The sequence below is a fragment of the Mus caroli genome, unplaced genomic scaffold (genome assembly GCF_978045245.1).
Source record: "Mus caroli unplaced genomic scaffold, Mus_caroli_1 scaffold_4, whole genome shotgun sequence".
Classification (NCBI taxonomy): Eukaryota; Metazoa; Chordata; class Mammalia; order Rodentia; family Muridae; genus Mus; species Mus caroli.
The window spans coordinates 88,619,603-88,638,376 of record NW_028227259.1 but is presented as its reverse complement, the minus strand read 5'-3'; the positions used below and the strand labels follow the sequence as shown (position 1 = coordinate 88,638,376).

The window sequence follows — 18,774 nt, the reverse complement described above, 5'->3', positions numbered from 1 at the left end:
CAACAGTGAAAATCAGTGCATCTGATTACAATCCTTTAAATAGTTCCTACTTCATATGACCTTTTCACCTAATTGGACGAAGTGCTATTTAATCCTAGGGAACTAGTCTTTATTTTTACACTGTGCCACTCTAGATGATGTGAATCGTGTCTTAGTCAGGGTTTCTTTTGCTCCATGAAAGATCATGATCAAAAGCAACATGAGGAGGGAGAGGAGGAAATCTTGAGCTTACAACTCTCAGGTTAGGATTCTTTGTAGGCAGGAACTGGGCCAGCGGCCTTGGAGGAATGATGCTTACTGGCTTGCTTAGTCTGCTTCTTAGGCCATTTAGGACAAGTGGTGGCACTGGCCACAGTGAGCTGGGCCCTTCCACATTAATCACTTATTAAGAAATGCCATATTGACCAGTTTTTTTGGGCCATTTTCTCAATTGTGGTTCCTTGTTCTCAGACAACACTAGCTTGTGTCAAGTTCATGACCAAACCAAGAGGAAACATAACACATAAAACATAAACACCAAAAACTTATCAGGACCAATACTCCTTGTTATTTTGACACAAAAGGACATCAATTTTAAGTGACAACCTTTCTTGTTCATTTGTTCCCAAGACGATTTGTTAATATCTTTTCATATAAAACACATTTGAAACTTAAAAACTCCACAGTCTTTAAAGCCACTCTCTTTAAAACATTAAAACAAAAGCCTGTTTGAAAGTTCAAGGCCTTTCCAAAATATCCAAGGTATCTCTATAGTATCCAAGTCTTTTTTAAGTTACATACCTTCAATTTCCAAGAGAGAAGAACCAGAACCTTTCACAGTCACACCAAAACAAAAGAAAGTTCAAATATTGTACAGCTTAGACTTCTGGGAATCACAGTCTTCTTCTAGGCTCCAAAAGGGCTTGCCTCAGCACACAGTACACATTTCCTAGGTGGAGGCTGGATGCTAGCGGCCTTGGTTGTCATCTCAGGCTACTGACAGCTCCAGAATGCTGGGGTCTTCATTGTAACTGGGCTGCACCTTCACCAGTAACCTCTCCTGAACCACCCTCAAGAAATCTAACCCTGTCACATAGTGCTAAGTTTCAACATCTCTCCATGACCCTTTTATGGTTTTAAAACCAGTACCACCTGAGACACTCTTATATAAAAGTTTGGCTGACAGCACAAGGTACACCTGGGCCACCTTTGGGCCACAGCTTCTGTGTACTGGCTTTGAAGAAACTCCTGAAAAATTTGCCTTAATGATGTTAATCACAGCTTATTCTCTAGTCACCGCTTACCAGTATCGATGGTTTCAGCAAAGCAAGGGTTTCACTTTAGTGGTGCAGATGATCTCTTGTTAATCACCAATTCTTCAGCTCTAGCTGACCAGAACTACAAATTCTTTTTCTTTTAAATTTTTTTATTAGATATTTTCTTCATTTACATTTCAAATGCTATCCCAAAAGTCCCCCATACCCTTCCCCCCCTCCCTGCTCCCCTACCCACTCACACTCACTTCTTGCTCCTGGTGTTCCCCTGTACTAGGGCATATAAAGTTTGCAACACCAAGGGGCCTCTCTTCCCAATGATGGCCAACTAGGCCATCTTCTGCTACATTTGCAGCTAGTGACACAAGCTCTGCGGGTACTAGTAGTTAAGAGCACTGACTGCTCTTACAGAGGTCCTGAGTTCAATTCCTAGCAACAACATGGTGGCTCACAACCATCGGTAATGGGATCTGATGCCTTCTTCTGATGTGTCTGAAGGCAGCTGCAGTGTACTCATATACAAATTCTTAATTCAAATTTCAAATATTCCCAATAGAGTCTTTAAGGGACTCTCAACAACTTTCCTCAGAAACTGTAAAAGTTAGGTCCCCATCTTTTGCATTGCTCTCAATGTTATCTTTCAAGCTCCCACACAACAGCCTACTGAGGTACTTCAGTAGCTTTTCAAGTCTAAAGTTCAAGTGCCAACACAAACCTCCCCAAATTGTGTGGTCGGGCACGTCACAGTAACACTTGGTGACCTGGGATCAATCTCTGACTTACTTAGCGTTTCTATTGCTGTGATAAAATACCATGACCAAAAGCAACCTGGGAGGAAGGGCTTTTCTTTGTTTTTGTTTTTTTGTTTTTTCGAGACAAGGTTTCTCTGTATAGCCCTGGCTGTCCTGGAACTTACTTTGTAGACCAGGCTGGCCTCGAACTCAGAAATCCGCCTGCCTCTGCCTCCTGCTGGGATTAAAGGCGTGCGCCACCACTGCCCAGTAAGGGAGGAAGAGCTTCATTTCACCTTTTCTGCATCGATTATAGTTCTTCATGAAGGGAAGTCAGAGTAAGATCCTGGAGGCAATAACGGGAGCAGAGGCCCGAGAGGAGTGCTACTTCCTAGCTTGTTCAAAGGTGGCTTGCTCAGCCTGCTTCTTAGATCATCCAGAACCACCTGCCTAGGGGTGGCACTGCGCACCATGGTCTGGGCCCTCCCATGTCAGTCACTTACTAAGGAAATGCTCCACAGGCTTGTGTCTTATTGGGGCATTGTCTCAATTTTTTTTTTTTTTTGCTCCACAGGCTTGTGTCTTATTGGGGCATTGTCTCAATTTTTTTTTTTTTTTAAATTAGAAAACACTAGTTGGTGTCAAGTTGACAAGCAAAAACAAAGAAAAGAAAACAAAAACCGCATAAAACAAACAAAAACTAACCAGGGTAATCACTAAATGTGTGAATTGCCTAAGATGTATAAAAGTGTGTTCTTTTATGAATATTTTAGCAAATGTTGCCAGGTTATAAACTGTGATTAGAGTTAAAGCTGCCTGTTTTGTAACTGAGTACATGCAAGTATGATAGCGCTTCTTTAGTACAATAAATTTAGGGCTAAAGTTTCAGGGAAATAGGTCTACAGCCTCAGGAGAGTTATTATGTGGCACTGTGTGCTTTGTAATAAGATATATCCTTTCCTGGTTTTGTAGCACTCTATTTCTTGTGCCTGTCATACTCGAGTTAATTCTGAACCATTATCATAATATTATTTGGGAAAATAAGCATGAGAGTTGAACCTTAAGATCAAATTTGTATGTTATAGTTTCACTTATATGAATGAATAGTTATTATAATTCTTTCATTTGACATCTGTGTATTTGGTGCTGTTATGAGTGGAATTCTGTTAGATATGAAAAAAAAACCAAGAAACCATTCAAGATCAGTTGTATTATTATTCTCAAAGTATTAAGTATGGTGGTTTATTATATTTAATCTTGTTGCACTTTAGAAATGAAAATACAGATATCTGTCCAAATAATTTAATCAAACATATATAGCTATGACATGCATTTTCTATTTTAAGTAAATTACATTTTGGTTATAATTCTACAGCTATGAATTTCAAGGTTTTATTATATATATTTAATGAAGGGCATTAAAGTAGATACCCAGCTTTAAATTCCTATGATCTTATTATTATAAAATGGAGGGAATATTAAAGAAAATTGAGGGGTAGTGTGAACTGCTTTTTTTAAACAGATAGAGATATTATTTCCTGTATAAAATGTTTATTCAGTAAACAAAGATGAAGCTTCCGTCTCTCTAAAGTGTTGCAGTAATGTTTTGTTTTAGTTCTGTGGTCAGGCACACAGCAGCAGTTCTATCTTCTCCGCCTCCTCCAAGTGACATGAAATTATTAGAAGATGAATTTATTATTGATCGGTCAGATAGAAGTTTTTCAAGTCGACTTTGGGTGATGATACCAAGCAAAGACAGGCATCTGAGCCCCCACAAGCCATCGTCTGAAAACACGGCACTGCTTCAAGGTAAGAAGTCAAGAGAGAAATCTCATAGTTTATCTGCAACGACTTTTGTGAGAAACACACAGTCTGATAAGACTCACCCAATAGAGGAAGCTCAGCTCTCTGTTGAAGAAAACCTGGGAACTACTTGTACAGATGAGTTGGAAAATGATTGTCGATCTCCAGAAAATAAAATGCAATCTGAGACTGCCAAAAAACCACCTGCATGGGAAAGGACTACGAAACAGAACCAGAGGAGAGTGTCTAAGCCTAAAGAAGCTGAAGAGCTCAGTAAGGGACAGAGTAACTGTGAAAATAGCAATATGTCAAACACTGGCCAAGACAAGTTACAAATCAATTTGAAAAGAAATATGAAGGACTGTGAAGAGGTGAGGAATGAGCCTACTCCCAAGAAACATAAGCCAGCTCTTGGTAAGTGAACATGTTAGCTAGGAGTGTGAGTACTCTTGTATCATTTTATAATTGTTAATATTTCTCCTGTCTTTGGGAGGTGAGCAACAGAAAGCTTCTCTAAAGATTGACCCACCTTTGGGGTTATTCTTGGGAACCTCTCTAGGTATTTTTCAGGACAGAGTCACTTGATTTTTTTTTTTTTTTTTTTTTTTTAATTTTATTTAACATTCCTAAGGCGGAAACTTACATGGAGAAGTGAAAGACTAAACAAGTTAATGATGTTTTCCCCTGCTACTTGGTCATTCTTATGGGGTATGCAGATTGACATAGCTATATGGATGTGTATAGGATGAAAGTAGAGGAACAGAAAATAAATCTCTACCCAATATTGCCATATGAGCTTTATAGCTTCATAAATACTTTTGAATATCGACTGGTTAATGAATATATTGTTCTGATATCTTACTATACTGATTGTGATTTTTCATTGTTACAAATTGCCACAAACTTACAAAGATTAAACAACACACTTAAATTTTTAAAAATCTTTTAAAATAAATACATAGCTTTATTTACTTATTTTATGTATATGAGTACGCTGTTGCTGTCTTCAGACACACTAGAAGAGGGCATGAGATTCCATTACAGATGGTTGTGAGCCACCATGTGGTTGCTGGAAATTGAACTCAGGACTTCTGGAAGAGCAGTCAGTGTTCCTAATGGCTGAGCCATCTCTCCAGCCCTTGTAAAAAAAATCTTACAGAGTTCTTTAGGTCAAAAATTTCATGGTACTGAGACAAACTGAAGGATCTTTGTGTAGCTTTGTTCCTTCTGTTGTGTTTGTGAAAGGTCTACTCCTTGCTTTTTCCATCCTATCTACTTACCCATAATCCTAGACTTGCTCCTTCTCCATCATCAAAGCTAGCAATGGCTAGTTTCTTCTGTCACTAATTGTTTGCTTCTCTGCTATCATCTCAATTCCTGTCCAGTCACAAGTTTTAAGGATACATGGATTGAGCCAGTAAGGTTACTCCAAAGTAACATCATTTCAAGGTTTATAATTGAGTCATAGTCAGTGTCTTCTTCCAACATAAGATTTCAAAATAATTAAAATGAAAGGCAGTAACTTCCTGTCTTATTTTTGAGTAGTGGTAAGTACAAAGAGACAATGTTTTGTCTTTCAAAAGGCAGTCAGCTTAAGTAGCTAGACAGCTTCGTGCTTGCCTTCCGAGCAGAATGACCTGAGTTTGATCGCCAAGCCCCAAGTCAAACAATTATAGCTGTTGTGGTTTCATGCATTTGTAATACCAGTGCTAGGGAGGCAAGGATAGGCCGATCCCTGGGGCTTGATGGTCAGCCAGCATAGCCTTAATGCTGAGTTACAGGCAGTAGCTCTCTCAATATAATGTAAATGAATACATAAATGAGAAGAGGTGACATTTAGGGTTGTCTGCTGGTTTGCACACATGTGCACCTGTCCGCATGTCCCTGCATGCACAGGTACACATATTCCTCTTTTAGTTTATGACAAGCAGTGAGCAATGTTTACATTTAATCGACAGAAAATCACATCTTATTGAAAACATGTTCTCTTAAAAAAAAAACAGTGGTAAAAATAAAATAGCTCATTGCATAAATGTAAGATGTTTTTGTAATTGAGTTTTATTTAATTAAAATCTCTTGTGAACTTCTGAAAACTTATATTCTGAATATTTTTTGTGGTTTTTCTTTAAATTAGAAAATGAGAAAAAAAACAATAGCACCCAAACCAATAAGGGAAAATCTGGAAAGAAATTTTTTTCTGGTGGGTCCAAGAACAAATCTGTTTCCAAAAAAGTAACTTTGACTTCCAGGAGAGATTGTAGAATTTCTCGGCGTCCATCTGACTGGTGGAGGGTAAAATCAGACGAGAGTGAGTATATTTATTTAAATTATCTTTATTGAAGGGTCCCTACAGTCATTCTCTGTGATGTTATGTGTGAATTATTCCCATTACATAGAAAACTTTTATGAAGATAAAGTTAAATGGATTCACTATTGTCAACTGAAGTATAAAGTTCTCCAGTGTTCTGTATATAGACATGTGCTGTGGACAAAGTCAAAAGTCCTTGTGCTCATGGAGATGAAGGTTACAGTCAAGAAAGACAGGAGGGGTGGATAGGTAGACTTGAGTACTATTTTGGTATAATGTTAGCACCTACAAAGAAAGATGATAAACTGAGAAATTTGGAATTATGGGAAACAGATCTTAAGGATTATGTCTTTTCTTTTGCTGTGACAAAATACTCTGATAAGTGCAACTTATGAGAAAAAGGATTTCTTTTGGTCTTCTAGAAGGTAAGACATGGTCTGAGGAGGCTAGCCCCTGAGATTGTATCCAACTCAGGATCCAAAGAAGAATGCATGTACTTTCTCCACTCTGTATCATCCAGGATCTAAGATGGTAGCCAAGGAATGGTGCCACCCACTGGCTGTGGGTGGGTCTGCTCACCTTAGCTAACATTAACATAACTAAGCTAGCGTAGGCATGCCCAGACCCATCTCCTAGCATATTAGGTCCTGTCAAGCTGACAGCACTGACCATTATGATGGTCAGGCAATTAATGTGCAAAGCGAGAGAAAAGATTATTTAAGGAAGTTTATAATGGGATTAAAAAATCTAGTACATGTCCTGCAAATACAATTGAAAAAAAATTAAAAAAAAATGATGTGGAAACAAATTTAACTTATTAAATTGGTATGTATATTTTTATGTAAATGTAATGGTGTCAGTATTCGAGTGAGCCAGATCATTTGAACAAACATGCTAAGTTTAAATTGTCATCGAATCTTTCAGGTTCTGTTGATAGAAATTCTTTAAAAGAAAATAACTCATCAGTGGTATATCCCAATAAAAAAAAGCAGACTAAGAGAAATCATGTATCTAAGAGTACTGGGAAGAAACCTGGTCCATCAAAAAGACAGAAGACAGAGATGAGCTCAAGAGTACAGACGTCTTTAAATGTAAAGGGTTCTGGAGGAACTGTTAGTGGCCATGATGACATTTCTCGTTCCCAGAGGAAGCCATTGAAAAACATTGAGGCAGACCCAACTCAGAAGAGCCTTGCTATTTCTCGGTAATTTTTTTTTTTGTATTTACAATATAGCTGTCTTTTGTTTTTCTCATTCAGAATTTACTGGTTTGGCTTTGTTATGCAGTATTCAGAGTAAGAGTAAACATAAAGGACTGACAAAGTTGTTCTTAAATTCAGGCTCTGCAATCAGCTAGGAGACAGACACCTAGGCACAGAACTATTCTGAACTTGTTTCCGCATTTGGCAATGGGAAGTGATAGATATTTAGTTGTATAGTATATCACATAGATTGTTTAAATTAATGCCACTTGGTGTCCCTTTTTTTATTAGACTCAGCCCAGGTTTGTTTTGTTACTCTATTATATTTTTTTAAATGTGGCGTCTTTGTAAACTCTAGATACCTTCATGAACCTGACTCTTTTACAACTGAGCAGGATGAACTAGACTTCCTATAGCCAATTTTATATTGCTTGTATGATCATTTGTATATTGTTTCTAGAAGAAAGAACTTTTCAAAATACATTTGAAAACTATAATTTTAAACTTTTTTTCATAGACCTAAAAGAGGCTGTAAGTATCAAAACCATGTTACGACATCACCGAATGTTCATTTAAAGTCTCATACTGAGGAATATACAAGCAAGACACAAATGGAGTCTGCTTCAAATTCAGAAACGTCTAAACGCTCAGTGTGGGAAGAAAGGTGTGTATACAGTGTAGTGATAATAGAAGCCACTCACTACACTAGTTATCCATTTCAGTGTAGCAGCTTATTCCCAAACATTATTTGATTTTTGGTGTTAGCTTGCAAATGTATTACTTTATACCTTGTGTGAGCTGGAAATCTGGGCAAGGGGTACCTAGCTGGGCTAAGTTTGGAAGTGTCTTTCTCTTTTTGTAAATCTTTGAAGACTTGACTACAACGTTGTTTCCCACGGCCGTTGGCTGTCTTTTGGTAGTCAACCTTCGTTTCTTTTTTATGGCAGCTGACTTCTTACAAAGTAAATGATCTTAGAGAAGAAAGTGACCATAAGGGAAATCAATGTCTTTTGATGACTTAAGGTCATCACAACTCCAGACCACATTCAAGAAAAGGGAAATGAGGTTTTATCTTTTGAAAAGAAGATTGCTAAGGGCTTTGTGGATGTGTTGCTAAAACATCTACTAACACTGAACAAGTGAAATTAATATGCTGGTATTATCTACGAACTGTTAAAACCTTTAAAAGTGAAAGACTAGTGAATGAGAGCAACTCCTCAGCTGTTAAAGGGGGGACCAGGGTTCTTTACTGTGGGAGGGACTATGATTGTTACTTAGCCCAGGCCCTGGGCCTATTGATGGACCTAAACTGCCCTTGACTTTTCCATCCTGCTGCCTCTTGAATGCTAGGATTATAGGCATGCACTACCAAGAAGCGTACCTAGACCCTTTTCCATTCATGGGGCTGTTAGAAGGCTAGTCAAGTCCAATAGCAACATTCTTTTATAAAAATAAGAGAAACCAGCAAGTGGATCCTAATTTTAAAAAGGAATTGTGTATAAAATATGAAATTAAACCTGTAGTAGCTGTCTGTCTGTCCATCCATCTCTGTCTCTGTCTCTGTCTCTCATTTAGATAGATTTGACTCAGTTATGGGATCAAATAGTCCTTGCTTTATGCTGCACGGAAACACATTTTTGATGACCTATTGCATCACTTTTAATTTCATAAGAAAGAGACATGATAGTTTTAAGACATGATCATGAGATTTAGACACACAGAAATATATATTATTAAAGCACAAATGTTATGTTTGTTTTGTTTTTAAGTGGACCTTCCAGGTTCAAGAATTATGAAATGCCAGGGAGCAGTAATTCTGAGATGGGTGATGAACAGGACCAGAAGAGTTTGCGTAAGTTATTATTTTCTACTATCTTGGTTTCTAAGCCACTATGAATATAAAGAAGTCTGTGTTTATTTATGTTTTCAGTAGTAGCAAATGTGGGTCTACTCCTAACTTCCTACTTCCAGCTTTATGGTTGGAAATTTGTTGAAATGGTCTAGACTGGTAAAGGCACTTGCTGCTAAGACTGACCACCTGAGTTGAATTCCCTAGAATCCACATAGTAAAGGGAGACGATTGATTTCCACAAATTGTCCTCTGCTCTTCACACATATTCCTTGTCGTATATATCATCCTGCAACAGAATGGATGGCTGGATAGATGGATGGATGAATGGACAGACAGACAGGTCAATAGATTTGTTAAGCTGATAAGGAAATACTTAAAGCAGTAGTAACTCATGTTGATGACTAATGAAGATAGGTGGTTGATATATTGAGTTCATTATACTGTTTTCCTCTATTTTATATAAGTTTGAAAGTTTTCATGCCTCAATAGTTTTATACTTTTTTTTCAGTGCTTGAATATAATGTTATACTATCATTTTTATTATTAATTCACTAATTTTTTTTTACTGTTTTTACATTTATATATTTATTTTTAAATTTTAACCCTTTCTATATTCTTTACCTTTTATTTAGTAAAGAACCAGTGAATTTGCCCAAGTATAATTTTGAATAGTTTTCCCTATATAGTATTTTGTAATATGTTCTTTTAAAAATGTATTTTTAACGTATTTAAATTTTGGGGGCTTTTTATTTTTTGTTAATGAGCTTTTTGCATGTATGTCTGCATCACATGTATGACTGATGACTTTTGATGTCCAAAGAGGGCATCGAATTCCCTGGAACTGGAGTTAACAGATAGTTGTGACCCACAATGTGGGTGCTGGGTGGACTGTATTTGCTATTTATTTGTTTTATTGATAGAAAATGTTGGAAGTCAAGAGGGATTACTGATTATTTGTTATAAGGTTGGTGGTTATACGAAATAGACACTCGAAAGAACATTAAGGTTGTTGGTCTAAGCATCTGAGACAATAGCATTGTTCTTACCCCGTGGGGACTTGCGAAAGGAGGAGCAGATACAGCAGAATCTTAGGTCAGGGGTCTGCCAATCTTTTTTCTCCTCAGAGACCCAGCTCCTGGATTTCTTAATTCTTTGTATTGTTTTCTTTGCTTGTATTTCATTAACTTCTGCTCTGATTTCTATTGTTTCTGGCCATAGACTGGGTTTGGATTTGGTTTGTTCTTGTTCATCTTAACTTTTTGAGTTAAGCACTTACATTTCCCTCGCAGGGCTGTTGTGACTGTGACAGTTTTGCTGTTATGGTCTCCTTTCATTTAGTTCCAAGAAATCTTTTTTTTTTTTTTCTTTGATTTCTTCTTTGCCCCACTAATCATTCAGTTATGAGTTCTTTGTTCTCCATTAGTTTGTGTACTTACTGAAAGTTTGTTTGCTGTTGGTTTTAAGTTTTATTGTTTCACCATGGTCAGATAGGCTATAGAGAGTTATTTCAATCTTTCTGAATCTGTTAAGAATTGTGTGTGTGTCCCAGGATATCACCTTTAGAGAAAATTCCATGTGCTGAGTAGCATGTATACTCTTTTGTGTTTAGATAGAATAATCTGTAGATACCTGTTAAGCTCTGTGATCTGTTAATTCTGATGTTTCTGTTTCTATTTTGTTCAGATGACCTGTCCATTGCAAATCGTAGGATATTGAAATCACATAGTGTTTATTAATGGGGAGATGTTTATTTGTTACTTTTACTTCAGTAGTTCACGTTTTATGAAACTGTGTGCACCGGAGTTTGGTGCACATCTGTTTATGATAGAAATGTCTTCTTGGTTAATTCTTCCTTTGATTAGAACGAAGCATTCTTCTTTTAGTCTTCTGATTATTTTAGCTTGAAGTCTGTTTAGTCAAATATTAATGGTCACCAACACTTTCTTGCTTCTTGGTTGCGTTTGCTTGGAATACCTTTTGCCGCCTAACTCACTTTCAGGGGTGCCTATCTTTATGGTTGAGTTTTGTGTAAAAAATAAACAAAAAAAGATGGGTTTTATTTCTTTTTTTCTTTTTTATTTTTTTTTTTTAATTTTTTGGTGCACATCTTTAATCACTTGGGAGACAGAGGCAGAAGAATCTGTGAGTTTGAGGCAGGCCTGATCTACAGAGTAATTTCCAGGACAGGCAGGGCTACACAGAGAAACTCTGTCTAGAGAAACTAAAACGATATTAATGATAAAACAACAACAATGTAGGGGGCTGGAGTGATGCTCCTCTGTTAGGAGCTTGCTGTTTTGCAGAGGAGCTGAGTTTGGCTCTCAGGACTGTCTTTCCTGGTGAGTCATTTACCATCTGTAACTAGTTCCAGGGGACCTGATGTCCTCTTCTGGCCTCCCAGTCACCTGCATACACACCCTCTGGCACACATGAAAGTAAACTAAATAAAAATATTTTTGTAAAATATGCTGTGCTCATCAGCAAAGTCTATAAGATGATAAGCCTTCTGTATCTATAATCCATATATACAGTTATATGCATATATCAGAATTTGACGTACATTCATGAATTGGAGGTCATTTTCTTTGAAATGACACTTTTTCTAATTTATTGTGAAAGTGGCTGTTTAGGCTACGCGGATTGCCAGAACCCACTGTTTCCTTTTTTTTTTTCCTCGAATTGCCAGAGCCCACTGTTTCCTTTTTTTTTCCCCCTCGATTATCTTCTTTTTCCTCCTCCTCCTCTCCCTCCTCCTCCTCTCCTTCTCGTCTTCTTCTTCCTCCTCCTCCTCCTCCTCCTCCTCCTCTTACTTTTCTTTATTTCTTTACACTCCAGATTTTATTCCCCCCATCCCCCACTCACCCTCTGACTGTGGGTTTTATTTCTGAATCTGTTCAGCAAACCTGTGTGTTTTTATTGTAGAGTTAAGACGGTACACACTCAAGTTGTTAGGCACCATTATGTCAGGTGTTGTATTTGCTAGTGGCTCATTTTCCATTCATGAGCAAAGGAGAATGCTGTTTGGGCTTTGTTCCTCCTAATGGCTGTGCTATTTAAATAAGTTTATTATAGCAAAGTATAATGAGATGTTATGCTGTTTTTCCTTAGCTTGTATTGTTTATCAATGAAAAATTAAAGTATAAGTTAGATTTTCATGTTTAAACCTTATTTATAGTACTTACTAAAGTTGGCCATATACTACCTCAAGTCAATAGAAAATTAGCAGGCATGTTGCGTTGTTTATAATGCTATCTTTTGTATTTTGCAGATTTTACAACAAGAAGTTCTAATATGGTACCAGATAAAAAATTACATCACAAATTAGGTAAAATAATTTATTCTTATAATATTCCCATTGAAAAAACTAGTACTACTGAATCTCTCTTTAAATACAACATAATTTATTTAAGCAGGGAAAATATATCCAGATTACTGTTATGTATTTAGTTCTCAGCATTTCAAAATATATCATTATAACCCACTGAGTTATTATTCTATTCTTTATTTGTAAGTCCTATAGTCCTTAACTTTCCTCTGTTCTGTGATGCCACCCAAGTAAAGAGGCTAGTGGGGATAACTGCCAGATAGATGATGCTCCTAAGAGCTGCTCTCCCATTTTCCTCTAGTAGCAAATGAGAGAACTGCATTAAAATTCCACAGCTTATCAAAAGATACTTGTCAGTCAAAATCCATGGGATCTCCCACCTTTGTGTGATGCAGAGCCTTTGTGTTCTATTGAAGCCATCTGTCTAAGACATACCCCACCACAGTTGACATAGTGCATTTAAAAGTTGGTAAATTTTTAATCTTTATCTATTTATTCTGCCATTATATGTCATGCTTGTCAGCTTTAACTAGGAGTTCCACTTTGTCTACTATTAAAGGAGAACTAGCTTTCTGTTTGTATTAGCATGCTACATAGGGACAATAGTTTTTAAATATGATTTTATTTATTTTTCAGGCTGCTAGTGATCACTTTAGGGTCTTTCAAATTCTATGCAGTGGTTGGATTCTAACCACTAAGCCACACTCCTCACCTGTAGTCTTTGATGTGAAAGCTTATAAACACAGATCAGTGTACTATACTGTTTAGTCAAATTCAGTAGTAGAATTCCTTAGTAGAGGAATTCACTCTATACAAATTATTTCAGATAACAGCATGCTTTCTTTTTCCTTTACTTAATGAGTATTTAATTTCCAACAGTAACTGGTCTTCTTTGTTTTTGCTAGATGAGTTGAAAGACCATTTCTTTTCTCCCTTCTTTCTGTCTTTGGCCATTTCAAAAATTTGCCATGCTTTCTCCTTCAAACGCTTGGGTATCTATGACATTTATATACCTCTTCCCCTTTAGGACTAGATGTGTGTCTCAGTAGTATAGAGTGCATAACTGACACTATACCCACTATACTTTAAACACTGATCTGTGTTTAAAGATTTATTTATTTATTATATGTAAGTACACTGTAGCTGTCCTCAGATACTCCAGAAGAGGGCATCAGATTTCGTTACGGATGGTTGTGAGCCACCAAGTGCTTGCTGGGATTTGAACTCCGGACCTTCAGAAGAGCAGTTGGCACTCTTAACCACTGAGCCATCTCACCAGCCCCCAAGGTTATATCTTAACACCTTCTCTAAAACAAAGCAAATTTAGAGTCACAAGGAGGAAAAATAATCCTTACCAACTCATTTAATCTTTTCTATTTTGCCTCTTGATAAATATAAATCATGTTGATTAATTTTATTTTTTCCTTTAGCCTATTCTAAGTTTTATTAAGACAATACAGATTCTAATGTATTATACACATCTCTATATGACCACTTGGAAAATTCTAGTCATATGATCACTACACGGTAGACAGACTCTAATAAGTCAATGAGCAATGAGTCATGCTTTGTAAAATCCCCCTCTAGAATGTAGTCGAAACTTACAGATTTCTTCCAGTCTCTGGACTTGCTAAGTACATGAGTTGGATAAAGTCAAGCATTTTATGTTTCTTCTCCTATGTGGGATCTAGGTTTTTTAAAAAAGAAGGAATAAAAACAAGAGAATTAGAGAGAGGTAAACTAGGAAGAGATGGTAAGAACGTGACAGTAAGAAGGACAAGAGAGGGTATTATATGGGATTGACCCAAGTCCATTACATACAGGCATGACCGTGCCATAATGAAGGCTGATCAAAATGTTCAAGTTTATCTTAATTTAAAATTTTTTCATACAATATTTTTTAATCATGTTCTTTTTCTTGCCCCAGCTGCTCCCAGATCCTCTCCACTTTCCAACTTACTCATGTCTTCTCTTTCTCAAAAAACAAAAGAAAAGGAAAAGCAACTTTAAAAAAAGAAAAGAAAAATGGAAAAAAAAATCAAATAGTGGCAAAAACCAGAGTCCATTTTCTGTTGGCCAGCAATTCCTGTGCATGGGCACTACTCTGGAATGTGCTGCTCCATTGGAGAAAAATAGGTTTCCCTTTCCCAGCAAATATTAGTTGCAAATAGCTTCTTGATTAGGGATGGGATTTCTGTATTTATTTCTCCTTCATAGTTGGGTGTTTGTCTGACTTGAACCTGTGCAGGTCTTGTGTGCGCTGTCACAGTCTTTGTGAGTTCATATCAGTCCTGGAGGATACTGATTCACTGGAGTCTACCAACACCTCTGACTTTTACAATCTTTATGATTCCTCTCCCTCTTAGATCACTGAGCCCTCAGGGGAGGGCTTTGATAAAGACATCCCATTTATGGGTGAGTGTTCCACCCTCTCTCCCTCTCTGCTCATTGGTTAGTTGTAGGCCTCTGTTTTAATTCCTATCTACTTCAAGAAGAAGCATATCTGTTAAGGGCTGAGAAATGATCTGATCTGATCTGTGGGTAGCAGTGTACCACTAGAAGCCATTTTATTTCTGTGTTCCTTTAGCAGAAAAATTATACACTTTCCCCAAAGGCCTATACTCTGGTTCTTGACTATTAGTAGTGTCAGGTATGGATATCATCTTATGGAATGAACCTTAAATCCAGTCAAAAAGTGGTTGGTTACTCTCATAACATTTATGCCACTATTGTGCCAGTATATGCACTAATCAGGTTGCTGTTGTAGGTTTCTGGATTTGTAGCTGGGTGGTATTCCTGATAACTTTTCTCTGGTAGCAAGAAAAGAACCTTTCAGTACCATGATGCTCAGTAGTAGAGGTGAAGCTCTAGTTCATAATCAGCTTAATTTCTCTGTGTTTGATGACATAAGGAAGTTATATATTCAGTAATAGGGCCTTATTTACTGAGGCTGTAGAGAGTAACCAGTAGCATTGACCATAACTTGCAGTGTTTTGGAGGTTGGGCAGGTTATGGGACTCCTGTGGCCAGTGACTCAACAAGAGGTAACCTATTCCTAGTGCTGGAGTGTTTAGTTGGTGGCATATGATGTTTCCCTCATTATATGATTACTCCATTTAAGTTCTTTTAATTTCACGTATGTATTTTAAGAAGCTTATAAAATGGTAGGTTTCCCTATGACTTTTCAAAATGATGTTAGATGTCCATCTAAAAATTTCCTTCCCCCCCATTTAATCTTCTTAGTCTAATTTCCCCTTTATCTCTATATAACCCATATTCTGGTACCCATTCTTTGGGAGAACCCCTCCTTCCCTGGTTCCTTACTAAGTATTTAACCTCTGTAGTTTTTTGGGTTGAATCAGATATGTGGAAAACTAACAACCATATAAAAGAAAACACATAATCTTTGTTTATTTGGGTCCAGGTTACTTCATTCAGGATGATTATTTCTAGCTTTATCCGTTTACTTGCAACTTTTATTTTTCTTAACAACTGAATAATATCACATTGTAAAAATGCCACATTTCCCTTAACTGTCTATCAGTAGCTGGACATTTTGGCTGCTTATAATTTCTGGCTATTATGAAAAGAAAAGCAGTAAGCATGGATGAGCAAGTGCCTCTGTAGGGAGATATGGTTCTTTGGGACTATAACTAGGAGTGGTATGGCTGGATCAGTTTTTTGAGAAACCTCCTTCCTGACTTTTATAGTAGCTGTACAGCTTTGCAGTCCCACCAGCAATGGAGGAGTGTTCCCCTTTCTCCACATCCATGCCAGCGTGTGCTGCCATTTGTTTTATTGATCTTGGCCATTCTGACTGGAGTTAAGATGAAATTTCGAAGTAGTTTTAATTTGCATTTCTAGATGGTTAAGGATGTATTTCTCAGCCATTTGTGTATTATCATTTGAGAACATTTTAGTTGTATACCCATTTTTAAAATTGGGTTAATTTGTTTTCTTTTCTTTTGTTTTCTTTTTAAATATTTTTAGGTATTTTCCTCATTTACATTTCCAATGCTATCCCAAAAGTCCCCCATACCGCCCCCCCCCCCTTTTTGGCCCTGGTGTTCCTCTGTACTGGGGCATATAAAGTTTGCATGACCAATGGGCCTCTCTTTCCAGTGATGGCTGACTAGGCCATCTTTTGATGCATATGCAGCTCCGGGGTATTGGTTATTTCATATTGTTGTTCCACCTATAGGGTTTCAGTTCCCTTTAGCTCCTTGGGAACTTTCTCTAGCTCCTCATCCACTTCTGTGTTTGCTAGGCCCTGCCATAGTCTCACAAGAGACAGCTATATCAGGGTCCTTTCAGCAAAATCTTGCTAGTGTATGCAGTGGTGTCAGCGTTTGGAGGCTAATTATGGAATGGATCCCTGGATATGGCAGTCTCTGCCATGCACTCCAGTCGAGTCAGCTTAACAGGCAGAGGTTTGGAAGCTGCTCACGAGGAAACAGAGTTTCAAGGAAGCTCTCCTCCTGGAGTCTGGCATTCCCTCTAACCCATACATTAATTTTCCATTCCCGAGTTATCTAGTGTATGGATCCACGTGCTCTCTATCAGTATTACACTATTATAAGTGCCTTTTAAGATTGAATTCTGACATAGCTAAACCCAGTGTTCCAAGATCCCAGAAAGCAGCAAGGAAGTTTAACCTATTCAGTAACTAATTAAGCATTACAATAGACGGGACCAATGGCTCAACTGGTCTGCAGAAAGAGCCTGGGAATCTCACTGAGATAGAAATCTTTAGTACAGGCTACATTCCATACCTATAGCAAGTTGATATACTCTCCTGAAAATGGAGATTCTCCAGACAAGATAAGAATTAGCAAGGCCTAGGAATTTAGGGGTCCTTGACACTACATTATTCTTGAGGCCTGCCAAGAGTAAAAACCCCCTGGTGCTATTAACACTAAAGTGTGAAATTCTTGCCTGTCACTAGGCTGATCCTAGGCAGGACTGCTAATCTCTATTGTAAACAGTTATTTGGTTCCTGAAATTCCTTTCACAGTCATTCTCTTGTATCTGGAAAACTTCAGTGTACCTTGCCTGATGTGACTTGCAATCCCTGGTATTCTCTGTACTATAAAAAAGTCTGATGCTCGACCTGAGAATACATTCAGATTCAACACCTCTCCTGTGTGCATCTGTTTGTCAATTCATCCAATGCTTTGCCCACCTGCCCAAGAGACCCGTTCCACGCAGACACAGGGACCCAGAGGGTCTGCTGCAAGTCTGTAGATGGTCCATCCTTTGTCTCAGCTCCACACTTTGTCTCTGTAACACCTTCCATGGGTGTTTTGTTCCCAATTCTAAGAAGGGGCAAAGTGTCCACACTTTAGTCTTCATTCTTCTTGAGTTTCATGTGTTTCCCAAATTGGATCTTATATCTTGGGTATTCTAAGTTTCTGGGCTAATATCCACTTATCAGTGAGAACATATCATTTGAGTTCTTTTGTGATTGTGTTACCTCACTCAAGATGATGTCCTCCAGGTCCAACCATTTGCCTAGGAATTTCATAAGTTCATTCCTTTTAATAGCTGAGTAGTACTCCATTGTGTAAATGTACCACATTTTTTTGTATCCATTCCTCTGTTAAGGGGCATCTGGGTTCTTTCCAGCTTCTGGCTATTATAAATAAGGCTGCTATGAACATAGTGGAGCATGTGTCTTTCTTACCAGTTGGAACATCTTCTGGATATATGCCCAGGGGAGGTATTGCAGGATCCTCCGGTAGTATTATGTCCAATTTTCTGAGGAACCGCCAGACTGATTTTCAGAGTGGTTGTACAAGTTTGCAATCCCACCAACAATGGAGGAGTGTTCCTCTTTCTCCACATCCTCGCCAGCATCTGCTGTCACCTGAATTTTTGATCTTAGCCATTCTGACTGGTATGAGGTGGAATCTCAGGGTTGTTTTGATTTGCATTTCCCTGATGATTAAGGATGCTGAACGTTTTTTTAGGTGCTTCTCAGCCATTTGGTATTCTTCAGGTGAGAATTCTTTGTTTAGCTCTGAGCCCCATTTTTTAATGGGGTTATTTGATTTTCTGGAGTCCACCTTCTTGAGTTCTTTATGTAGATTGGATATTAGTCCCCTATCTGATTTAGGATAGGTAAAGATCCTTTCCCAATCTGTTTGTGGACTTTTTGTCTTATTGATGGTGGTGTCTTTTGCCTTACAGAAGCTTTGCAGTTTCATGAGGTCCCATTTGTCAATTCTCGATCTTACAGCACAAGCCATTGCAGTTCTATTCAGGAATTTTTCCCTTGTGCCCATATCTTCGAGGCTTTTCC

At 37.7% G+C, this 18,774-nt stretch overlaps 1 protein-coding gene across 2 annotated transcripts in view; it reads left to right on the top strand.

Annotated features, from left to right (window-relative positions):
* Cenpc (centromere protein C) overlaps positions 1–18,774 on the top strand; it is a 78,809-nt gene that overhangs the window by 37,925 nt on the left and 22,110 nt on the right. For both annotated transcript variants that reach the window (XM_085836804.1, XM_085836805.1), the window contains 6 exons: positions 3,600–4,201; positions 5,922–6,095; positions 7,020–7,299; positions 7,814–7,960; positions 9,066–9,148; positions 12,417–12,473. In XM_085836804.1, the coding sequence (XP_085692930.1) occupies positions 3,600–4,201; positions 5,922–6,095; positions 7,020–7,299; positions 7,814–7,960; positions 9,066–9,148; positions 12,417–12,473 (1,343 nt within the window). The remainder of the gene's footprint in view (positions 1–3,599; positions 4,202–5,921; positions 6,096–7,019; positions 7,300–7,813; positions 7,961–9,065; positions 9,149–12,416; positions 12,474–18,774) is intronic.